This window comes from Poromitra crassiceps (genome assembly GCF_964638095.1).
Source record: "Poromitra crassiceps genome assembly, chromosome: 9".
NCBI classification, from domain to species: domain Eukaryota; kingdom Metazoa; phylum Chordata; class Actinopteri; order Beryciformes; family Melamphaidae; genus Poromitra; species Poromitra crassiceps.
Window position 1 is genome coordinate 41,419,779 of NC_139630.1, and position 26,149 is coordinate 41,445,927.

Below are 26,149 nucleotides of genomic sequence, written 5' to 3' on the forward strand. Positions count from 1 at the left end.
CTGAAATCTATCAAAACACCTGTGTAGTAAATACTCAAAAACATAATTGATATATATAATAGCTGGGGAACAGTATTTTACATTGGGAAAAGAACATTTCGTAGACCATTTTCATCCCTGATTTTTCCAGCTGGACCACTGGAACAGACTGATGTTACAAGCGAGCAGCTAGGAATTTCTGATTTCCAACTTTTGACTAGCAAACTTTCCAAGTGAAAATGTATTTTATCAATTTGGGGTTTTGTGGGTTTTCAAGGTGTTCAAGGTTTTCCTTTGCACTGGAAACTCATAGCAGTGATAAATCACCACAAAATGTCTCATATCGTCTTTAGTTAAAATTGGCTAAGTGGGCAGGTGGCGGTGTGTGTCACGATTGTGACGTCACTATTGTGATGCCATCAGTGATGTCATCAGTGATAAGTGGTGAGAGCATTTTATGACGACAGGGAGAGGAGAGTGAGAGGGGTGGGGATGCCTGGTACCAGAAGGATTGTACGACGAGCCGACTGGTAACAGAGAACAGACAGGATTAGAGAAGACGGCAATTGCCCGGAGTGGAGGAGGAATGAGAAGTAAGAAGAGGAGCCGACTGTTGACAGGGGAAGAGGAAGAGTATTTGGATCGGACGATGGTGGATACGAGAGGACGGATGGGATCGCAAGCAGGAGAGGAGGAGAATGGGGGTGACATGGAGGATGTGAGTGATTCTGATGATTCAGTGTGAAAACAATTAGTCTTTTATGGATTCCTAGTTTCTTGAAAATGCGGAGGTATACAGTAGAATAGATGCCAGCTACTTCTCTGCTGATGTACCTTTCCTGAAGGCATTTCCTTTGCAGTAGAATTCCAGAGCTTTCTGGTTGTTTCTGATCTTCTCATACAGATCTCCTGCCTGGAGAGAGGGATAGAGACAAATCAAAATGACTAGGGCGAACTGATGTATTAAGCCGATACATGCGTCTCCATCCTTCTCCTCCTTAATCTTCCCTCTATCCTCCACTTCCCTCTTCTTCCTCCTCCATTGGCCTCCTCCTCTTCAGCAGGATGGAGAAGTGAGAGTGAGAAAGAGGGTGGAGACACGGGGAAGTGGAGAAAATGGAGGAGTGTGTTGTAAAATGGACCAACAATCTACCTTCAACAGTTGCATTAGTATGGGATTCATTCAATCAAGCGGCAACCTCCCTCTTGGAAAAAAATGGTTAGCAAGCTAAGCTTGTTCAGGTCAAAGCAAGCTTGTTCACCAATGTTCAGGGTGATTTTCTCTCAATGTTGCTTTTCGGAGTACATAAACATTCAAATAAGCATATCTTCTTCAACTATTTTCAGGTTTCACTGAAAGACATTTGAAAGCTTACAATCTGCACTTTCATAATCGGTAAAAACGCCACATACCATGCAGGAGGGAGGATAAAAACCTGAGAAAGCAGAGCACACCCACCCTCTCGTAGAACTCTCCCTTGATGAGAGCTTGTGCGATGCGGCTGACGGCGTCGGTGTGGTCGGTGAGCTCTGGGCGGCTGATGGCGAGGCGTGCGGCCTTGGCTGGGAGGCCGGCCTTCAGGTAGAGGCTGATCAATAATCAATCAATCAGACTTCATTTATATATAGCACTTTTCATACAAATAAATGCAAAACAAAGTGCTTCCCAAATTGAAACAAGACACAAGACACAACAATAAAAACTAAGGAAACTTCACCGATGAGGACTTGGTAAGACACAATAAAAGACAGGATTAAAACTAATAAAACAAGATAATAAGATATAGGTAGAAAAAATAGAATAAAACTAAAACCTGATAGCGCCCTGGAAGTCTCCCTCGCCCTCCTTCACTTCGCCCGCCCTCTCCTCCTGACCTGTGTCCGTCAGCCAGCCGTAATACCTCCCACGCAGGCTGTCCAGCTCCGGGTGGCCCTGAGGTTATTTGGGGAGGGGGGGAGGGGCACGCCTTATAATACCAATATTTGACACGTTTCACAAAGATTATCTTCACTTCAATCGTATTTAACTCGTTCCCTGCCAGGGTTTCTGACCTTTTTCAGTGATTTTCCGGGACCCACAGAATATTTTCTATGACTATGTAAACACTGAATATCCCAAAATATAGAACAAAGCCTCTACTTTCATGGGGAAAAAAGTTTGTTTCTGCCTTCTTACATTCTTTAGTTAGCGACACTTGAATGTAGGTCGTTTACACCGAAAACACCCGTCTCTCACCAGGAAGCTGAGATACATGCCTGTTTGTGCAGCAAAGCGAGTGAGAAATTCACCCCGCCGGAGAGAGCGGACGGGGCGGGTCATGCTCTCATCTTCCCCGTTAGGCTGGTGCTTCCTGGTACTCGATGTGTGGAGGTCTGGGGGCATATTTGACGGCTGAAATTGACACTACGTGAGGCTTCACAAAGCGGATTACTAATCTAACTGACAGGAGCAGTGATTGGTGTGCGTTTACTAGTTTGTGCTGAAAGAAATCCTTCAGTGTTGAGTCACTGTCACGAGCCCGTGTGAGAACGCATCCAGCCCGGGGTAAACAGCTCCTTGCACCGCTTTGAGGCACCAAATGAAGGGAGATCGATCCTGAGAACGCTTGCTGGTTTTGTGGGGCCAATAACTCTGGCTTGCGGAGGAATATACGAGTATGGTAGCACTTCATAAGGTGGCCAAGCTCGCCATCCATCGCATGGCGGTGAAAAGACAGGTTGACATGATATCACGTCAATGGCAGGGAATTAATTAATTGTTGTATATTTAAGCAATATGGCACGAGTGGTTGTGCTTTTACCCTCATTAGTGGCACTTCAGTGAAGTGTACGGACCTTGGCACTTATTGCGATTATACAACGGTTACCAACTAAATAAAAGATATAGACAAAATGTTTTCGTATTGTGAGGCAATTCATTCTCAAAATAAAAAACGTTTTGCTAGTGTTATCTCCCTTTCCATGGAACTGGAAAACAATCAGCCACGTCCAGTAGACTCCTGTGTAATGAAACCTAGTGCACTACACCAGCCCGACCCTTACCAACGAACAACAAGAGACGAGCATTAGTCCCTGCAGCCAGTCAGCCAGCCAACTTGAGCTAATGTAATCTTGTTGTCACAAAGATATTTGGTGGGAAAAAAGTCTTTCCCATCTACAGATTTGGCCACTACGTCGGCAAACTTCACGTGTATTTTTAAGCTAGTGTCACCGATTCACCGCACAGCTGATCAGGATGGCAGAGCGTCTAGTGGCACATTTAGTGATGAGATGGTTTTTTAATTTGAGCACGGTTATGAGTCATAGGCGTGCGGATTAGCACGTTCTTATAGTCCATTCCATTTGTATTGGGAACTAGGAATATCCCAGTTGAGTGACATCACACCCGAGTTGACCGTGTTTCAGTAAAACAGTCGGGAAACCAGCCAGGGTTAGCTTTAGCCAGGCTAGCCATTGTTAGCAATAACTGTATTTTGCATATACAAACACTGTACCAACTTGTCCACAGATAGAAGTTAGACAGTACTGTGTGTGTACGACTGATTTAATGAGACACAAATAAGACAGAAGTGTTAATAAACAGTATTTACTACAATTTTAACTACTGGTGAAGGGCAGAGCTGCCATCTTGGATTTTTTAGATCAGGGCTGGTGAGGCTCACCCAAGTTCGGCAAAGAAAATCCGAGGGCAGGTGGGGGTGTTATTAACCTTGACATGGGGTGTTCTTTACCTTTGAACTGTGAAATGTCCAGCTCCTAGTACAAATGGAATGGTCCATAAATGTCTAGTTGCTTGGCTGAAACTAGGCTACCTGTTGTATGCCCAACAAGAACCAGCGTGCCCTCAGAAAAACTGCATCGGTGTCCCTCAGTACCTTGGCTTCAGCCACAGCAATGCAGTCGTCCCACATGTGGAGGCCCTGGTACATCTCAATCACCTCATCTACGGCATTCTGCGGGGACAGAAAACATGAAATTAAATACTTGACAAATTCAATCCATCAGTCAATGTATCGTTGGAGAAAGTTTAGACTTTAGTGATACTCAACCCGAGGCTCTAGAGTAAGATGCGGCTCCTTTATGGGTAGTTGTAGCTCTTTTAAGTCATAATTAAAATAAATAAATGAATAAAAATCAGTATAACAATGGAAGCAAATGGTATTTGTCCTGATTGCTGCACTAGCGCCTCCTCTGGTCGGTCGGGGCCCCCGACCGACCAGAGGAGGCGCTAGTGCAGCAACCAGGACAAATACCATTTGCAATTGGTAATTGGGGAGAAAATCCTAAAAAACATCAAAGAAAAATAATTATAATAATGGAAGGAGATATTATGACTGAAAACTATAGCCAAGTAGATAGAGCAGAGTTCTCAAAGGCTCTGAAAACTCAAACCCGACCCGACCTTAGTAAGTTGAAGCCTGAGCCCAACCCAAGCCGACAATTTATTACCATAAATTGTTAGCCTGATGGTCGGGCCCCGTTGGTTGTCGGCTTAAACTGAGAACTCTAATATAGCGACTAGTAAGGGCACTAGAATGGAACCTTGCGGCACTCCACAGCTCATGGAATTACTCTGAGAACTTTGTGTGTTGGGAATTCTAATAGTTATTCCTATGGCAGGAATGCATCATACACGAGACAAGAATCACAGATTTGAATAGCACACTGTAATTGACTAAAGAAATATTTCTTGGAATTGTTTCAGCTTTTTTAGGCCAGTGGTTCTCAAACTTTTTCACTTTTTCACCCCCAGTTAACAAGATTTTGTCCCAGGGTCCCCCATCTGATAGGATTTTTGCTTTCAGAAGTTTTATTGCAGAACGTGTATGAAACCCTGAGCAAAACAGTCATTCTGTCATTGTGTTACTTATGGAATTATAGTGAAAATAAATTATTCCCCTTTTTGCTGGGGACTCCCTGGAAACCCCTCAAGGACCCATGGGTGTCGTCAAACCCCACTTTGGGAAGCACTGTTTTAGGCAACGCAGGGTTCACCAACCTGCTCCATGTAGTACATCTCAGCCAGCTTAAAGTTCTTATCCAGGATGGCCAAACGAGCTTTGACTTGATAGAACTCTGTCCCATCCTCTCCCTGGTCAAAACACAAAGACACACAGACGCACGCACGCACGCACACACACACACACACACACACACACACACACACACACACTAAGCAAAAGTGTACAATGCGTCTTCTTCTTATTCCCTGTAGGCTCCTAAGTGGAGCATAGGGTCACAACTACACAGTGCAAATGGAATCTGCAATTGCAGTTTCTGTAGCAAATGGGTTTTTTACAGGGTGGGGTTGCTAGCCCCACGCCCCCAAATGTTAAAATATTTCAAGAACAAAGATTTTGATTGCCCACCAGTTAAATTAGTTAAAGTAGTTACATACTCTACCGTTATGCTTATGGAACATTCTTTGACTGAAGTAACAGATCGACTCCCTGTTCCGTTTGGTCCCGTCCAGCTAACACCAGCACATTAGCGTTAGCTTGTTGTGTTAACTGCTGTGAGGCTGGCTATTTATATAAGGTTAGCTTGCTTGGTCACCTCCCCAGGGAGGTGTTCGAGGCACGTCCAGCTGGGAGGAGACCATGGGGCAGACTGAGGGCTAGGTGGAGATATTATCTCCACGCTGGCCTGGGAATGCCTTGGGATCCCCCAGTCAGAGCGGGCTAATGTGGCCAGGGAAAGGAAAGTTTGGGGTTCCCTGCTGGAACTGTTACCCCCGCGACCCGATCCCGGATAAGTGGTTGAAGATGATGATGAGGCGAGTTATATAAAAATTCATCCCCCTACAGTTGTTATGAAAGGTGAAATTAGCTACGGTATATAGACCAAAACTGTGTTTTGAACCAGGCTGTAAACATGTTTAAACCTGTTGTAAAGATGGTCATTTTAACATCGGGTGAACAGGGACTGACTCGCTCTTGGAGCCACCTTCAAGTGGCCATTCCAGGACCTAAAGATTTAATCACTTCCGTATAGGCTTCATCTGTCCAAGCCCGAGCTTGCCGCCTGGTTTGCACTGAAATAACAGGACTCTCGGCCTTGTGTGGTCAGTGTGGAGATAGCAGGATTGTGTTGTGTCTGTGATTATCTGAAACTCCACACCGTTTCCTTTGACACCCCGTCTGCAATCTGGCTGGTTTGTTGGAGGTAGCGAACTGTGCAGACATCCCTCAAGGCAGCGAAACACCTGCAAGAGAGAAAGAAAGAAAGAAAGAAAGAAATATTTATCTTCCTACATACTGTATAGTCCACTGAGGGTAGTGCAAGCCCAAACAAATATTGATTATTTATTATAATTATTGATTATTATTATTATTATTATTATTGTTTATTTTTTGATGACTTGGCTCTTCGTTTTCTCAAAGTGAAAACCAACTTGTGATAATCATTTAAGTTACTACAATAATTAGGTCTACTTTTATCAATTTCAGCCAAAATATGGGAAATTCTGCAATATTCCATGTTTTACAGTTGATTCCATTTTTATTATCAAATTCCATCGTCCATTTGTTCTGCATTGTGGAAATCATATGGCACAAACAGAGATCAATTAATCAACTATAGCTTGCGTGTAAGTGGCCTTTAGATAAGCTGCGAGCTGAGGGCTGAACAGGCACATCGTAATGTAATGGCCACTTTATTACCTTATTACCAACTCTTTCTGAACCGTTGCATCAGACAATTGAGCAAGTCATGAAAGACAAAAGTTGAATATCTCACTGTTTTCATCTTTTCCTGACTGCATGATTTATGCAAATCACGCTAACGCATAATGAACAGCATGATGCATTATTAATGACAAGGCAGAATGCTAATGTGAAAACTTTCTCAAAACACAGAGAAATACAGACGAGAGAGACATGAGAGGTAACTGATAACTGCCTTTGATCATTAGCTAAGGTCAGGGAGGGACCTAGCCCTCTGTGCCATCTGCTGTGTGTGTGTGTGTGTGTGTGTGTGTGTGTGTGTGTGTGTGTGTATGTGTGCGTTGGGGGGGTCCTTCTGCTTCCGACCTTGTGAGAACAAGTTCAGACATTTGAAATGAGGAAATTTTTGATGGAAGTGTGCAAAATTTCTATCTTAATAATACTAGAAATTTTGCGTGCTGCGTGCGCTCATTCCTAAATTGGAGACTGTACAATGATGCGCCATGTGTCCAGTGTTAATTTAGTTCTTAAACTAAAACTAGACTAAAACTACCCTTTTCCACTGACAAAAAACTAGATGTTAACTAAATAAAAACAAAGTTGTGTTTGTGATGACAAAAACTATGAGGACATCTATTGACCTTTTCGTCAACGAAAAATAAAACTAGATGAAAATGTTACGGAGGGACGAATTGGGAAGAGATCCAATCAGAAGAGAATAATTAAACAGTTAAATCTGTCTGTATTGCATGTTCAAACCTTAAAGCAGCTACGAGCAACTTTTTCGATTGTTATTAAACAGTATAAATTTAATATCAATGCATCACATCTTACCTCTAATAGTCGACGAGACCAACGCAGAGTAGTCTCGCTTGAACCCCGAGTGAATCGGCCAGTGTAGTCTGTCTGTGGCCAGGGAAGATCAGGAAGTGAAATGAAACGGTTTGCAGCAGCCACTTCGGCCATAACCACAAAATAACTTCCAAAAAACCTGTTAGAATATAACGAGAGATGTTCGCGAGAGTATGCGTGGCTTTCACATTGTTTATGTTATGTTGCTAGGCAGCGCGAACGCGGCAGGCAGGCAGCTGCCTTTCACTTCCGGGTTTCACTTCCGCGTTTCACTTCCGGGTAGCCGGGCCGGCGGTAAGGAGAGAGAGAGAGCCCCCTGTTGACGCGAGTTTAGACAGACACAGACTTAATAATCATCCAAGGGAGCAATCTCCGATTCACACAGCTTTGGTCTCAACTACTATTATAGGTAAGATGTGATGCATTGATATTAAATTTATACTGTTTAATAACAATCGAAAAAGTTGCTCGTAGCTGCTTTAATACCATTTCATAATAACAGATTTAATAGATATTTTACGAGTTTGTAAATTCTAGATAAACATTTAAATAATGTATTACACTTTAACTAAGCCCGTTAGATTTTAGTTGACTAAATCTAGCATAGATTTAGGAAAAAATCTTTATATTTAGTCAACTAAAACTAAAGCATTTCAGATGACTGAAATATAACTAAAGCTAAATGGCATTTTAGTCAAAAGACGATGACAAAGCCTGTGCCCCTTTTGCATTCTTCCACATGTGCGGCAGGACCAAACAGTGACCTGGTCCATGTGTTTTGTCCTCTTGTGACCTGGAAGTGGTCCAAGCTGGTCCATGTTGTTGTCAGATGACATCACTTCAGTCTATGACATCACTGATGATGTCACAATCAGTCTATGACATCACTGATGATGTCACAATGTCTATCATCAGTGTCTGTCATGACATCACCGATGAGGGTGCATTCGTAAATGTCACTCCAAGGGAGGACGAGTCTGTGTGAGGGACAGAATGCAGGCAAACAGTGGATGGATAAATCCAGAAGGAAGCGGTAATGCAACATAAAGGATGCCAACTGCCATAAAACACGACGGAAGAAGAAGAATGTCACTCCGAGTGCCCACAGCCCACTCTGGCACAAACTGGGCTGTTTGTAAATTGGGAGCGCTGTTGGAATACAGCATTCAGTTATTCAGAGCACTTACACTCTTATAGTGGCAGAACGGACTCTCAGCACTCCGTCTGAGACGGAGCCGCGGAGCAGCGAGAGCAGAACTGCTAAAATGGTTAAAAAAACAGAAAAGAGAAGGGAGGAGAGGAGCTCAGAGCAGAAACGAGTGAGCTGTTTGTATGTGTAGCAGTTAATTGCCTGTCTTTCTAAAACTAATGACCCGTTAATTCATACAGAAAGAGCACTCTGCTTCTTTCCCGCGCACTCTCATTTTAGTGTAGAGCGTCAGATTGGATTTACGAATGCACCCATAGTCTATGATTGCTCAAGTGACATCACTGATGACATCATAATAATAACTTTATTATTAGGAGATGAGATTCATGCCAGAATTTAATTTCTCTGGCTCGAGCCAATTTCCTGCGCTTGTCTTCTGGATTGGAGAGCGCTTCAGCACTGATGATCAACGCCCTATTATAGTACTATTTTATACAGGCGGCGTTCCACCACAATCCTTCAACTGAGCATGCTCACAACATTTTCTTACTAATAATATCATAGAGCGGCGTTCTGCGGCAGTGGCTTCCGACACGAATACCGCCCTATTAGTACTGTAACATAATCCATTGACTGAGCATGCAAATGCCTCAGACTGATGTCATACCCACTGATGATGTTATGCCCCACAATCGTCGAGTGATGCCATACCCAATGATGATGTCATGCCCCACAATCATTGAGTGGTGGCCAGAGTGATGATGCCATTGTCATTGTCAAGTGGTGGCCAGTGGTGACTGATGATGTCATACCCACTGATTGTGTCATGCCGCACAATCCTCGCACATAATTGTATAGTAGTAAACATAGTAGTAAGATTTTATTTGCTCTAGTGCCATCACTGTGACATCATCACTGATGGCATTACAATTGCTCGAGTGACATCACTGATGACCTCGACATCACCAATTGTATGCATGATGATAATAATCAGTAAGTGATGATGTCACTCGAGCAATTGTGATGTCATCAATGATGTCACTCGAGCAATTGTGATGTCATCAACTATGTCACTCGCGCAATGACTGCTGACAGTCATGTCAATAGAGTGATGTCATAAATCACTGGATGTCACACTGTCAACAGTGACATCGTCAACAATGAGGTCACAATGTCCATTGAACTGATGTCAACTGATGATATCAGGCCATGTCCCAACGGTTCACCAACACTTACGTACAGATTTCAGGGGACATTCCAACTGTTAAACTATAGACTGGACAGCACGAAATGGAGAGAAAGCATCCACCCAAGAAACCCAAGAAGCCTGGGCCTCCAGCTCTGAATCACAGGAGCAAACTCCCTCCCATCAGAAGCAGAGGCCCTGTGCTCAAACAGAAGGTGCTCTACTCAGACATCATCACTACGGCAGCCAAGTCTAGTTTCCAGTCTTATAGAGAAGGACCAGAGACCCAGCTAAGTTTACTGTCCCAAGAAAGCTTTGAGTTCAACACGCCACAAGTGATCACCTTCCAGACTCTGCCTGACCTTCACAAGCTGGTTGAACAGGATAAACATGGACCTACCACAAAGCAACCACAGATCACTGACTTCGCTCCTGGTGGATATACACCCAAGGTCCAGCTGCCCTACCAAAACATGCCTGGCCAGATCCCCCGCAAGTTAGAGATAGAGAGACGTAGAAGGGAATATCAGAAGCTGGACATTACTCAGCTTCTTGCAGAGAAAGGCATAGACTCCAACCAACTATTGCTAAGACATCAGAGCAGCAGTGAGGAACATATGACCACCTTGGGCAATCCTGTCCCTCCTATGTCAAACTACCTATCCTTGGAGACATTTGATAATGAGGACTATGACTGCCGTACTCCAGAAGACTGGCTTGCCCTGGGCTATGCTGAAGGATCAGCTGATCGCAAACCTATACCTGCTAAAGCCCTGCTGCCTACAATTGACAAGATTCCACCAGAGGACCCAAAAAGCCCCTCCCTGGAGTACAGCTGGCATTTTGTTGGGGTTCTTGACTACAGTAAGGAGAAAAACCAGTACCTCGTACAGAAAGCTGACATAAATGGTAGAGTAACAGACAAAAATGGAAAGCCCATTCTAAATGGAGGATACAAAACGGGTGTAAGCCCCATGCTTACATCCACTCAGTACTGGGTACCGAGGATGAGGTTGTTATTCAGTGCTGAGGACCCACGTATTTTTGCCCAGCGGGTGCAGTTTGCCAAGGACTTGAGGGTGAACACAGAGGCCCTGATCTACTACCACCTGACTGCGGACAACATGCCCATCGGGAGCGGCACACCCTCCATCAGCTCCCACAGCCTCGAGCGCATTAAAAGGCTAGCCCTCTCCACTCCTGGCCGCAGACTGGAAAATCTACAGGAGTATGTAGGTGACCTGGAGAAGGAGATAAGAGTGCAATATGACTGCACCATGAACCACATCATTCTGGACAAAGTAGTGATGAGCTACCCTGAGGAGAATGCACACATCACCCTGCCACATAAAGATCATGAGCAGGTACCACAAAAAGGGCGTGTGTCAGTCCCTGACTATGCTTTTGAGAAGAACCGAGTTGCATTTACCTTCCGTTCCCTGCTGACTAAGCCAGAGGTGATTGATATATTATCCACAATACGGGCTGAATGCAACAGAGTAGCAGCTATGAGTCTGTTCTGCAGCACCTTCACCAAGGCACTGCGTCTTGAGGAATTTGAGCTCACCCAGTCTCAGAAACATTCACAGGTAGCCTCGTTTCTTGGGGACTCTTGGGTGCCCACGTTGTGTAACACCATCCGATCCAAGCTGAAGGATGTTGGTCCTGGCTGGTATAGCCTGAATGAGTCTCACTGGGATATTTACAAAATGTCCAAGATGTGCAGACTGATGAACATGGTGCACTACAACCTTCAGGATTCGCTGCGCTTCCTGGTGTACGGCTCTCTAGTCAGCCTTACTCAGCTGCTGCTGGATGCCTGTCACAGTGTGCTGACCTGCCCTCAGGACCTGGTCTGGGAAAACAACTTGATCACCAGCCCCTACAAGCCCAAGAAGAACCCGCTGTTCCTGGTGGAGTTGATTCTGGATGAGACTGGAGTCCATTACAGCACTCCTCTGGAGACCTTTGAGCTATCTATCATTAACCTGTTAGACAAGGGCATCCTGGCAACACACAATGTATCGCAGCTTGATAAGTGTGTGATGCAGAAGCTGTTTTTCGGTGGCATTACCCTGCTGGAGTCGGTGGGTTTATTTGATCCAGTAGTAACTGATCATAGAGAGAAGCTCCGAATGGCTCTGCGCCAAGCTGCCATACCGCTCAGGGCCTACGCTGCTGAATATGAGAAACACTTGGAGCTATACAACTCGGACATAGAAACCCTCCTCAAAGTCCGTAATCAGGGGGAACAGACAGCGCAGGAAGTGATGAACGAGGCAGTTCAACACCTGAAGGAGAAGGAGAAGCTGGAGCACTCCCTACCATCCTCCATCGTCATTGGCCCCTTCACTGTCAGTGTAGAGACTGTACGTCAGGCTCTCTCTAAGAAACTAAAGGATCTGGCCAACGAAGTGCTGGCCCGCCTCGCCCGTAAGCTGGGCGAGCAAGTTGAAGAAGCATGTGAAGAGTGTGAGGTCATCAGTAGAAAGCTGGATGAGGAGCCCAACAGCATTGAGGAGCTGACAGAGCAGAGGGACTGGATGAAACAAATCCCAGAACAGCTCAAGAGTCACAAGGAACATTTAGGCAAGACCCTCTCAGCCTATGAGCTACTGGACGAGTTCTTCTACAGCCTCTCAGATAAGGACTTTAAAAGAAAGTGGACAGCTATTGGGTGGCCTCATAAGATAATGACCCAGATGGAAGCAGTAGCCATCCAGCATGTGGACGATGAAGAGCGCTTCCACAAAATCCAGCTTGTCAACCAGAACAACTTCCAGGAGCAAATAGACTCTCTAGAGATGGTGGTCGCTGGGCTTGCGGCCCACACAGACATCGATCATGCCCATGACACTGCCAACGAGTTGAAGCAGCTAAGCAAGCAACTGGAGGAGTGCCAGACTATTGCCCAAACCTACAACAACAGAGAATGTCTCTTTGGGATTCCCATCACTAATTATGATGATCGACTGCGGGAGCTGATAAAGGACATCCAGCCCTTCAGCGATCTTTGGACCACCACTTCTGACTGGCTACATTGGCACGAGAGCTGGCTTAATGACCCACTGTCCATCATTGACCCCGAGCAGCTGGGGTGCAACGTCACAGATGCCTTCAAGACCATACACGAGTGTGTCCAACAGTTCAAGCACATCCCTGAGTGCCAGAGGGTGGCAACTGAAATCTGCAGCAAGATTGAAGACTTCCGTCCTCACGTCCCTCTGATCCAGGGCCTGAGAAACCAAGGGATGAGGAGCCACCACTGGCAGATGCTTTTGGATCATCTCAAGATGAGCGCCCAGCCCAAAACCCTTACCTTCTCTCACTGCCTGGAGTTGGGCCTGCATAAACATATGGATAAGATAGACCATGTGGCTGAGGTGGCTAGGGAAGAGTACGCCATTGAACAGGCTCTGGAAAAGATGGAACAAGAGTGGTCGACTGTAATCTTTGATGTACTTCCCTACAAGGAGTCTGGCACCTACGTGCTTAAGAGCCCAGACGAGGCATTCGAGCTGCTGAATCAACACATCGCCATGACCCAAAATATGTCCCTCTCTCCTTTCAAGAAGCCATTTGAAGACCGCATCAGCACCTGGGAGAGCAAGCTCAGGAAGACGCAGGATGTGCTGGAGAAGTTGCTGACATGCCAGCGCTCCTGGCTCGATCTGGAGCCTAACAGCCAGCTGCCTGTGGAGGGAAGCGGATACAAGAAAATGGAGAACACATGGAGGAAGGTCATGAAAAGCACCTTTGATATCCGACAGGTGATTGACTTGTGCCAAGATGCCTGTCTGCAATACAATCTGAGGGAATGTAACAAGCTGGTCCAGAAAGCTCAATGCTCAATGAACTTAAAGAGCGTGGTGCAGGTTGGAGACCACATTGCATTAATATGTGGACGGGGTATATAGCAATGGGATTTTGGGGGAGATGTTTTTTTTCTCCAATCATACATAGTTGCATTTAGCTGTACTTAGACTACTTACTGTAACCAGCAGGGGGCACTGTTCCATTTCATGGAACTCCCTGCAGTGATCTCACAGGGATGCAAACTAGTCACTTTCAGGTGACAATCACATTTTTCACCCCAAAATATGAGGATTTCTGAGTGGTTTTGGTAACTACCACCTTTTTTCACTCTCCATGACTTTGCATCCCTGTGTCAACCCCAGCAGAACATTCTCCGCTTGTGATGTCACTCCTGCTGTTATGTCACACGCCCATTTATAGAATGCCACCCTTTCCTCCATATTTATACCCTGGGGGCCTGTGATTTTTTTTCTTTTCTTTTAGGGTATTTTTGTTGTAATCGAGACAAAAATGTAAATTCAAATTGTTTAACCACCTGCACCACACTCTTTAATGATTATGATTTAAAATGGACCCAGGAAGACTAGTCTGTCACTTGTGCGTCGACTAATGTGGATCCACAATAAACAAACAATTTTACGAATATAATAGGGCGGCGTTCCTGCAGCGGCGCCCAACTGAACATGCTCACTGATTACATCACCATTGCTCGAGTGACATGACTTGTCATCGCTTGAGCAATTGTCATCGGTGATGATGTCACACACACAGACCGTTCGAGTTGCCCGAGTGACATTCGACATTGACACACAGGTCCTCAACAGCATGCTCAGCCCGAGTGATGTCACTAATGATGTCAAATTTCTGGTCACAATAGTCTTTATAATTTGAGGGGGGAAAACCAGCTTGCGGCACTTGTGCACAGACATTGTGACATCATCAGTGACATCATCAGCAATGTCATAAATCACTGATGATGTAACAATGTTCAGTGAACTGATGTCACTTATGCATAGACTCCTAAGGGTCTCTAAGTGGAGGACATGGAGCTCACATTGGGGTCCATCTGTCAAAATAAAATGTTTACTCAATTTTGGAATGTGTACAGTGAAAATCATTGCAAACAAGGGTCCTCACTGTTGAAATGTAAGGCATTCCCAGGGAGTGGCAGTATTAACTAGCATGCCACATTCATTATTGTTATCCACTTTCTAACCTTTTTTTTTCTTTTTTTGAATTGTCTGATTTACCTGTATTGCTTTGATCCAGTCCTGGTTCTACGGCAAGAGCATGCATTGCACCCTCACTTTAATATTTTGCACCCTTAAAGGCGGGCTCATTTTGAAAGCTAAAGCGAATATTGTGGTAGCATATGAAACTAGAAGACATAAGGCATCTGTTGGTACCAACCATGTTATGCTAGCTTGTTGAGCTCCGAATGTTCCAAAGTTAGGCTAAATTTTGATGAGAGAAAAACTGGCATGGCCATTTTCAAAGGGGTCCCTTAACCTCTGACCTCAAGATATATCTGAATGAGAATGGGTTCGTATTGGGTATCCACAAGTCTCCTCCCTTTACAGACATGCCTACCTTTGAATGCTAATCCCATGTACTCTTTGCAGAAACCATGCAGTGTTGCATGCAGTATAAATGTATTATTTTCACCTATTGTATTTGAATATTTGTGCATACTGGGGTCCCTAATCCCCATAGTAGCCCTTTCATTGCAGTGAGACCACTTTTCAAAACTTCATCTCATCTGTTCATCGGGGACCAAGCTCGGGGCCTGTAACACCACTATTTTTCATTGTTGTTGGACCCCACACTGTCGCTAACTCAGATGCACCCTAAGTAATTTTGTTGTGGAACTGGGTCTGCTTTGATCATCTTATCACATGCCATAAATTCAGTTTTTTCTGTATCTACAGTAGGCCATGCTTTGAATACCTTTGAATTCATCTCTAAAGTGTAAAATATTGTCTTTTAAATATGTAAAAAGAAATGCAGTTCTAAGCACACCTATTCTACAAAAGCATTCTTAATAAAACCTTTGGCATCATTATCGTATAGTAAAGGGTTAACTAATGTAGGCGGGACCAACCTGGGGTATGTGAAATAGCAGAGTCCTGATTGGCTCTGAGAGACTGTTTACAAAAGAGCCGTAAACCCCAGCAACTTGTCTGAGCTGGAGATAGCGATTGACTGCAGTAACAACATAGACGGGAGTCTTTTCCTCTTTAAATCCCTTCAATTCTGTTTATTTAACATGGCATCATGTAGAAAATGATTGTTCAAACAAATCTATGTTCAATGTACTGTATTTATTTATATTGTTTATTGCTAAAAGTTACCACAGATGAACAATTAGTCGACTAGTGGTTTTGATAGTCAACTAGTCTCTGAAACCCCTAACCTGTAGGTGTGTGTGCATGCGTGTGTGTGTGTGTGTGTGTGTGTGTGTAGGTGTGTGTTTGTGCGTGCGTGTGTGTGTGTGTGTGTGTGTGTGTGTGTGTGTGTGTGTGTGTGTGTGTGTGCGTGCGTGCGAGCGCGCGCGCGCGTGTGTATGTGTGCGTGCGTGTGTGTGTGTGTGTGCTAAGTTAGTGGTCTTGGTCTTGTCTCAGGCTCGGGTTAGGTGGTCTCGACTCCAACACTAGTGCTAACCTTTCAGCAATGTGTAGCTGGCGTGCCTCTAGAGACAGCTTGCTGAGAGTCTTCCACATGGCCTCGGCCTCTGATGACATCTCCAGAGTCTCCAAGAACTCCGTGGCTCTGCACACACACACACACACACACACACACACACACACACACACACAGAGGGAGAGCATCAGACAAACCTTAAAGCATGAAGCAAACCGACTAGTATCCAGGGGCATGCCCCTAAACAGCCTCTCCTGGCACCTCTGAGAAATGGCAACTATCCATGTGGCAACTGTGCCCAATGTAATAATACCCATAAAGCGTTCCTGGTCTGGGAAATGTTACCCGGTGAGGGGTTTCATTACGTGTAACACTAAGAATGTGATTTATATACTAAAATGCCCCTGTGACAAGGTGTATGTCTTAAACAGAGGATTAGTGAACATAAAAGTTCAATCAGACTTTACGTGATCAGACACTTTACGTGTTGCTCTCACCACATTTCTTCCCTTTAATAAACAATCAATATACATTTTTCTGTAGCGGATTGTAGGTTTTTGGGGTGTCAGCTGGAGTTTAGTCTGACAATGTTGTGCACACCGGATAGTTAGTTAGGTTAAGTACATACATAAGTGCCTGGGTAGCGAGCAGACGGCGGTATTTGACAATTTAGCAGCTAAATCATAGATTATTGAAAGATATTCCATATTCCAGACTGAAATGCTATAACAGAAGTGGAGTATTGGCCAGAATGACATGCACATTTGGACACTTAGGGCCTGTGTCCACCTAGCATCTTTTCATCAGCTCCGGCATCTATTTTCAGTTGTTTCCAATGGGGGGAGAGCGTATGCAAGCGCACACGGACGTCTAGAGAAAGTGCGCTGCGTCCAGCGTCTATTTTCACAGCGCTCTGGCATTTTTGTGCGCCCAACTCCCAGCGCTCCCAGCGCTCAGAGCTGAAAATATTTTAACTTTTCAGAAAGACGCTGGTGTTGGGTGCTCCTTTTCTGGCAACTAATCATATGGAGAAACTATCGCAACAGAGACAGAAAGGCTCAATTGTGGGAGCAGATCGGCTAGACACTTAATATTTCTGGTGAGTGTTGAGCTAAATCACTGTATGTGTGTTGTTTGCTAATGTTAGCTGTCAGCTATCAAGCTACTACCGCACTGAACTAACGTTAGTTTCAGACTGCTTCCTTGTTATATTGTGCGCCGAGATCAGCGCTTCCCAGCGCACTTCCAGCGTTTAACGTTGGAAAAAGACGCTAGGTGGACACAGGCCCTTATTCAGCGGGTATCTTGCATGTTGCGTTCAGGACAGGTGCACTTTTTTTTTTTTTTGCAATTCCATCGCGGGCCACACAGGGGGCGCCCGCGGGCCGCAAGTTGAGTATCACTGCACTAGGCTCTCTACACCCTAGGGGTTTAAATGTTGATTTTGATACGAGTGTCATGTTATAATGGAGTTTATGTGAGATTCACCTGTTGTAGAACCCATAGGGCCTTAGGAACTGCACTGTATGATGGCCTCCCTGATGTTTGTGCAGTCTTTCTCCCTTAATGTAAATGTAAATATAAATGTATTTGTTGAGTAATCTTTTTATTATCTTTTACACTGTGCTTGAGCTTTCATAATCATGATGTAGACCTGTGTATAGACCAAATCACCGGGATGTTTACATTTACTTCCGGGTACCCCTGGGTCCACACATTATAATGGCGGTGAACGGCACAAACTGACGTTTTGAAGACAAAAACAGACAAAGAAGACAAAAATGGTTCGTCCGTGTTGTGTTGTTGTTTAATATCATTCATAACAACACTTTCACTAACGTTAGTGGAGACCAGACTAGCTAATTTACCTGTTGGACCAGACTAGAGTAGACTTGAAGCTAAATTAAATTGACGTGGCGTCAGTATCTCTGTCTGTACCAGGCTCGCCGAGAAGAGCCTAGTGACGCAAGGTTACTCTGTAACGTTAACGACTGCAAAAAAACAGCGAGTTTGACAGACAAACAAACGCTATTAGCTAGCTAACACTACATAAAACAAACACAGAAGAAAGGCTAGATACGTCGGACAAGCATGTTTACCAACCGTTTAACCATTTAAATTGAAAGTAGTCGGCTGAAAACAACGAGAGGGTTTGACAGCATTTATTTGACAACACGCACATTTAAAACCTGCCGCCTTCCCCAAGTGGTACCCGGAAGTAAATTTGTTTACATGGTGACGTCATGGTGATTTGGTCTATACCCATGTATATTTGTGCATCTAGAACTACACTAAGCTTCCGCTGGACTACATTTCCCAAGTTGCCATCTGAGCAAGAGGAACACAGCACAGGTGTAAACTGTTTCACTGATTGTACTGATTGCAATGCTCATCATGAATAGGCTCTGCCCATTGTGTTGTAACTTTGCCCTGATGAAGGTCTTGTAGACCGAAAGCTTGGTACATTAGTAAAGATTTTTGCATGGATCCAAGTGTGCAGAACCTTTCTTTAGATTTTGAGGCAAATTTGATGAAATTCTGTCAACGCGTTCCTGAGATATCGTATTAACAAGCATGAAACGAGCGGTCATGAGGTCACAGTGACCTTGAACTTTGACCACCAAAATCTTATCAGTTCATCCTTGAGTCCAAGTGGACATTTGAGGCAAATTCGAAGAAATTCCATCAAGGCGTTCCTGAGATATCGCGTTAACGAACTTGAAAATGGCGTTCAAGAGGTCACAGTGACCTTGACCTTTCATCCCCAAAATCTAATCAGTTCATCCTTGCGTCCAAGTCGACGTTTGAGCCAAATTGGAAGAAATTCCGTCGAGGCGTTCCTGAGGTATGCCGTTAACGGAATTGGGAATGGCGTTCGTGAGGTCACAGTGACCTTGACCTGTGACCTTTGATCACCAAAATCGAATCAGTTCATCCTTGCGTCTAAGTCGACGTTTGAGGCAAATTTTATGAAATTCCGTCAAGGCGTTCCTCAGATATCGCGTTAACGAACATCGGACGGACGGACGTACGGAAGGACAACCCGAATCCATAATGCCTCCGGCCTGGCTATCGCCGGCGGAGGCATAAATAGAGGACTCCTATTGGGTGCGTGGAGTGGGTGGAGTGAGTCTGAGGCTATATTATTGACTGACGAGGAGTTAAAGTGTTTGATGGCCACAGGCAGGAATTACTTCCTGTGGTGCTCTGTGGTGCATCTGGGTGGAATCAGTCTTGCACTGAAAGAAATTTGAATATAAGTAAGGTAAGTTATCCTTTATTTATCCCCTTGGGGAAATTCATCCTCTGCATTTGACCCATCCTCTACTAGGAACCTTCCTAGAACTAGGAGCAGTGGGCAGCCACTGTGCAGCGCCCGGGGACCAACTCCAGTTCTTTTGCCAGTGCCTTGGTCAGGAGCACTGACAGGAGTATTAACCCTAACATACATGTCTTTCTTTTGATGGTGGGAGGAAACCGGAGCACCCGGAGAAAACCCACACGAACACGGGGAGAACATGCAAACTCCACACAGAAAGGACCTGGGACGGACCGGGGTTCGAACCCGGGACCTTCTTGCTGTGAGGCAACAGTGTTAACCACTGAGCCACCGTGCCGTCCAAATATATTAATATTAATAATAATAATATTAGTGGAAAACCTCAATAGAATATTTGAATTTGACAAAATGATATTCAGTACGGCCCTAAGCCTAACACACCCAATCCTGTAACAATAAATCCTTGAGTTTTTTGCAACTTCAAACCATGTCAGCGTCTGCTTTTGAGTCTCCCAGTGTTTGTAATAATTAGCATCAATTCAGGTTAAAGTTCCCATACACAATCAGTACATTGATCAATTCTACAATAAACATCAAACAAACTGTCACATCCATTATATCAGAGGTGGCAGTCACTGGCCCATATTTGAGTTTTAATAAAAGGCCAATATTGCCCTACAAATATAACGAAATCTGGCTTTAGGCCTACCTGTGATAATCTCCATCATCAACAGCAGTACCAAACTCAATGAGGCCTTCGTCCAGCGTGTAGGTCACCGTGCTCACGCCCTCGCTCACAATCACATCTGTCTTCCCATTGGCCCTCTCCAGGTCCACCACATCTCCCTGGGGAACAGAGGTCAAAATACATTCGTCCTGGATAAGAGCTTTTATACTCCAATGAAGATTTTAATAAGACATGCACATTTGTGTGGAATCTGATCAAAATGTGGCATTATAATTAGTTCTGGTTAAGGGATTCCCATAGGCAACTAATACAGTATAGTTTTATTTTTTTGCTGTACCAGATGCAGACATGCACGCACGCGCGCACATGCACACACACAGGTCTCACCCTGAGGGGGAAGGTGGTGACGCTCTCAGGGGAGTCGATGCTGTACCAGACACAGAGGTTGGCTCTGTTCTGAGCAACCACCACGTCGCTCCCCGGCACCCACTGCACGTAGGAGCAGAAACTCAGCACCGTGATCTTCACAGAGCTGGAGATGTCATACAGATGCAGCTGGAGAGGGGAGAGAGGGCGATGACAACTAAAGTATACAGTATGACAGTGTTGCAGGCTGGAATTAATATGCACATTGTATAAAGTAGAACATCAATAAGAAAGAAATAACAGACACAAGAGTAAAAGTAATTGGTTTATTTCATTGTTTATTTCACTAGGATACACTATTTAGTTGTTTTGTTAAATTCATAGTGACCTGAGGAAAACGTACTGTCACTTTAAAAACCAAGCGATGTGATCATTATGTTATCGCGAGACTGAGAACGTGTGTGGTGTTGAAAATACCTGCTTTGCTGTGAATCTCCATGTCCGGTGGCTTCAGAAAAGAAAGTAAAAAAACAATACAGCGCCGGGGAGAATAAAGTTGCCAGAACAGAAAACGAATCCTGTCCAAGTCTGTTTCAAGGTTGCAACAATAGCTTCAACACAGAGGACTTTTCTACGTTAATTATGAGTTTACTGCAGAGAGAGGCCTCTTTACACCAAATCCATTTTTTTCTGTTATACCATCCTAAATTATTGACTATCCCATACAACACGTAGTTCTGACCAAGCAATTTGATTGGTCAAATACCGTTCTCAAATGAGCACACCAGCACACCTAGCCATTCTCAAATCATTCATTTGAGCAGGGCCTCATCACTAAAATATCACTCCGCCGGTCTGAGCCGCTCAGTGGTCTGAGCAGACAGACAACAACGTCATTAGCTGTTAGAGGCCCTGAGGCAGCAGCTGACAGCAGCTCCCTGCCAGTCAGCCCTGCACGGCTTCTCACTGAGCGCTCGACAGGCTTGGGGAGTAACGGATTTCATGTAATGGGATTACAAGAAAAAAGTAACTGTAAAAAAGATGTAAAGATTAGTTACATTTAGAGCAGAGAGAGAGAAAATAAAGAGGATGTGCAGTAAATGAATGAAAGGTAGGCCTAAGTATGTAGCCTAATTTTTCTCTGATATAAAGCATTATATTTTTGTCTGTGCTGATTTTTAAAATGGCAACGGAGGTTAGGCCTATATTCTTTTGCAGGTAAACAAACTTAATTCTTCACCATATTGGATGGTTTGCATCTTGTCTGAAACGTTTCTTTGCATGGCTCATTATCCTACCATAATGCAACAGGTTATAATGAACATATTTTTAAGCTAAAGCCAGTCAGTGTTGTAGCAGGGCTTGGAGAAAAAACAAACTTTGCTCTTAGAAGAAAGTACCAGTCCACCCCGAAAAACAAAATGCTTATAAACCAGATCAGTGCACACTGTAATCCCGAAATGGAATTATTATTATTGTTGTTGTATTATTACTAATGAGAAACAGGCAACACTAGATAGATTGGCTGAAACACATAAAGTCTGAAAGGAGTCGCCTACAGAGTTGTTTTGGGGGAAAATATCAAATGCAGGAAATGTGTTGAAAGGTAATCCAAAAGTAACGGAAAGTAATCAGTTACATTACTTTAATATTGTGATACTTGGATTACGTTACTGATTACAATGAACTAGTAATTGTATCGGATGATTCGGATTACATTTTTAAGTAACCCTCACAACCCTGGCGGTGGACATCAGCACTCCCACGCACAGAAGCAGAATGACACTTACAGCTTTTCTAAATGTTTCACATCTGAAATATAATAAATATAAAATACGGAAGGAATCCATGAAGGAAGCAAGAGGAGGACCCAAGCAACTGTGGTGAGATGATGGCCCAGATTCACTGAAGGAGCTCACAGAGATGTTGCATCACCAAGATGTCAATCAAAAAACAGACCACACTCAGCAAGATTCAGTAGTATAGCTTAAAGGTCCCATATTCTCCACTTTCTTTCTTTTTTTAATCTCCCCTAGTGTCGGCAATCAGAACGTAGTACATAGCCAATTCTTGGCATGTCTGTAAGAGCATCCAAGGGCAGATAGATCAAGTCTCTCAAACCCTGTTTAATTTTTAATATAGATTATTATTAAGTTTATGATATGCCCTCTCTGCCTTGGTGCCTCTAGGCCTCTCTCCCATGGTTTAAACCCCTCAGGGAGGGCATGGGTGTTTCAAGCTCACCCTCAGTTTCTTGTCCCTGAACAGCAGCTTGCGTCCTGTCTCGTTCAGCTCCAGCCAGTCGATCTTGGAGTCGTGACTGATGGTCCCCAGGTTGTACCCTCCGGCCAGGTCCACTGCGGGGAGCGGGGGAGGGGGGGGGGGGGGGGGGGGGGTTGGGGAGTTGGCACGTTAGCTCAGCACTGAAGCTAGACCGCTACATCACTTTGCTGTGGATCAGGCTGATAATGGGTTTTTTAGCAAAAAACATCTGCAAGTCAATCAATCAATCAATCAGTCGGCCAAAGTATGCAGATAGATCTTTTGGTAATCCAAAACTACATTTAAAATAACTAGGTAATAGCTACAGAACGAAAATTTAAAATTTTGTATAAAAAGTAATTTTATTTACTAAAAATAAATCAATGCATAAAATTACACATTGCACTAATTGCATTGCGTAAATTAATTTGAGCAAAGAGTTCAGCCTATACATTTGTTTGGTTCCAGCCACCACTGAATTAAATACAAAGACGATTGAGAAGAAATGTTACAACTGACTAAACATACAATAATACTATGCATGATGCATGTGTAGAACAGGAGCACCTGCTAAACTTTTTTTTTACCAATTTAAAGACACGTCTGGGTCTTACACCGTGGTCCATACCTTATACCAATACCTTAAAAGGGACACTACACTGAAGAACAATGCTGATTTATTTTGCACATGATCTTAGCATGTTCCAGATCTTCAATGCTCCCACTCCACAGTTGTGGAATTGGCTGTTCTTGGTCTGGAATCGGCATATGCAGATGTCTTTTCTCCGGCGCTATACCGCCGGGCCAATCAGCGCCATGGGCGGGACTAACGCTGACTAACAGCCTTACCAACAATGTTGGGCAAGTTACTTTCAAAATGTAATATACTACCTATTACTAGTTACCGGTACTTTCATTTGAAAGTAATAAGTAACTTACAATATTACTGTCTGTGTAGAGTAACTCGTTACTTATTAGACTACTTTTGCATTACTTTTACCAAAACAACAGCAGCAGTAGAATGACATCGCCCCCCCGGAACCATCCCGAAAAATAATTTCAACCGCCTTGAAGTCAGTGTAAACAATCCAAAATTCTAAATGTTATTCTTTTTCTTTGCTATTGTCGTCTATAGTGGTTATTTGCATAAAAACACAGTTTGATTAGGAAATGATTGTATCTTTTTCAAGTGCTTTGATAAAAAAGAAAATCTAAATCGATTTGTAACTTGAGTTACTTGACAAAGTAACGTATAATATTACTGAAATCCTATAAGTAATAAGTTATATTACTGAGTTACTGCTAAAAGTAATAGATTACATGTGATATGTTACTTTTGTAATGACCCCCAACACTGCTTACCAATAGCGATGGTCTTTAAGTCGATCAGGTATGCAAGCTTCTTGTTGTCTTCAACTCCTCTCTGCTTCCTCTCGTTCAGACGGACACTAGATGCATGCGAGCACACACGCACACCTTTAGAAAACCACTGAACAAATGTATCGATCAATGTAAGATAACTGAACATAGATTCAACATGGAAAGTCAACATCGACTTAGTCTGGGCTCCCAGACAATTGGAGAGCTCCACCTAAAATCACTTCTCTTCAAAAATAGTTTGTTGAATGGAGGCGAGAATGGCCGCTAACAAACCCTTTATTTCAGAAATGGATTTAGTGGGTACCCAAAAATAACCTGTGAAAGTTTCAGGTAGTTTGGACCAGCGAAAGATGTTATATTGCTGGTATATATATATATATATATATACTTAGTTAGGGAATTTTAGCAAGATTTTCTGACCATCTGTGAAAAAATTTCTTACCAATAGCTTTCTTCACCAATGTGTTCATATAGGTGTCTGCTAACACCTCTCAATTTATTCCAACTCAAATCCATGGGGAAAATTCTGGAGAGCCAATCAAAGTTAGGGTGCCCAGAGGGTCTGGGCGGAAAAAGAAAATTGCCAATATGAGCTTGTGGGATGTCTAACTATGGGTTTTTAGGGGTGCTGAATCTATTCCAACCATTAGTTTTGAGTAAAAATTACTGCCTGTCCATAAAAAAGCGTTTTATTAAAATATTACAACAGAAATGTACAGTATCGAAACCTTGGTTAGTCAGTTTTAGAGTTCACCGTCCTCATCCAACTCTCCGGAATCTCCCTCACTCCTCTTCTCATCTGGCTGGTTGATGTTCTGGCAAGAGTTACCATGACAGTTACCACAAGCAGAAATACACCTGACTCCTTGCTTTCTACAGCAGCACCTGAGTGTGTTACAGTCCCCCGCACAGTTGCAGCTGACAAACTTCAGAAGATAGTCCGGTGCCATCGGGTCTGTTGAAGGGACCGGCGCAAAACCTTGCTCTCCCAGTTTCCATCCATAGTGCAGGACATCCAATGATGGACTATGTAGCGTCAGCCAATCTCTGGTCTGGAGATAAACCCGGAGAGAGTGCTGTGTTGCAGCTCCTGTAGTCGGGGGAAGTTTCTCAGGTCCGATGCTCCCAGCAGCGGCCCGCTTGCTGAAGATGTCAAATCTCAAGTCCCCCAAGTCTTTAGGTGGTTTCCCGTGGAACCTGAGCTTGCATAGGTCACAGCCAGCTTTGATGATGTCATCTTTATCGGCTTGGATGTCCAGAAACACGTCCATGGCCGTCTCTGCTTTGTCAGTCTTGCAGAGCTTGGTTAGCAAAGTTGATTTGCTAAACCCAGAAATTGCAGACACTGTATCGCAGCCAGAGAAGCTATGTGAGAAGATCAGATACTTCCAATGAGGGCCTCCCGGATCTTTCAGACATCGTAAGATGTGTCTTTGGCTGTTGTGAGGAAGATCGGGTGGTCTGCAGCATGATGAATCAGCATAACCATGATGTCAGTGTCCTCAGCCCTCACCTCAACAGAGGACTCTCTTGCCTCAGCTAGAGCTGCCCGGAAGATAGAGGTCCCATTCCTACCGAATGTCTCAGCAAGTAGCAGAATGAGCTAGGCCTTGTTGCTCTTGTTGTCGAGGAACCTTTCTCTTGGAACGATGCTTTTGATGTCTGGATGAATCTGAATGTCACAGCATGCATTCTTTGTACGTCTCCGGTGATCATGGTCCTTGGTGGAGCTGCCGTATCCGTCAAAGACCACAGTGATCCGGAGGCACTGGCTCCCCATGGACTTCACAAACCGGAGGTAGCTATTGGCGATGTCCTTCCAGGTGAGGTTAGCCTCCCACCTAACATTGTGCAGGAGCCACCCACCATCAATCACAAGGCTTGT

The 26,149-nt window shown here is 44.1% G+C and overlaps 2 protein-coding genes across 2 annotated transcripts in view; one reads left to right on the top strand and one right to left on the bottom strand.

The window, feature by feature from the left end:
- ift172 (intraflagellar transport 172) overlaps window positions 1–26,149 on the bottom strand; it is a gene marked incomplete at its 5' end in the record, with an annotated part of 73,515 nt that overhangs the window by 26,380 nt on the left and 20,986 nt on the right. Inside the window, 11 exon segments of the mRNA XM_083642985.1 lie at window positions 814–892; window positions 1,439–1,568; window positions 1,794–1,912; window positions 3,855–3,932; window positions 4,979–5,071; window positions 6,100–6,184; window positions 16,310–16,417; window positions 20,278–20,414; window positions 20,644–20,811; window positions 22,867–22,979; window positions 24,247–24,332. Coding sequence (XP_083499111.1) covers window positions 814–892; window positions 1,439–1,568; window positions 1,794–1,912; window positions 3,855–3,932; window positions 4,979–5,071; window positions 6,100–6,184; window positions 16,310–16,417; window positions 20,278–20,414; window positions 20,644–20,811; window positions 22,867–22,979; window positions 24,247–24,332 — 1,196 coding nt within the window.
- LOC310782956 (dynein axonemal heavy chain 1-like) lies at window positions 9,937–14,329 on the top strand (the record flags this gene model as incomplete). The annotated part of the gene is made up of 2 exons (XM_083643736.1): window positions 9,937–13,707; window positions 14,300–14,329. The coding sequence occupies 2 exons, from the start codon at window positions 9,937–9,939 to the stop codon at window positions 14,327–14,329; spliced, it is 3,801 nt and encodes a 1,266-aa protein (XP_083499862.1).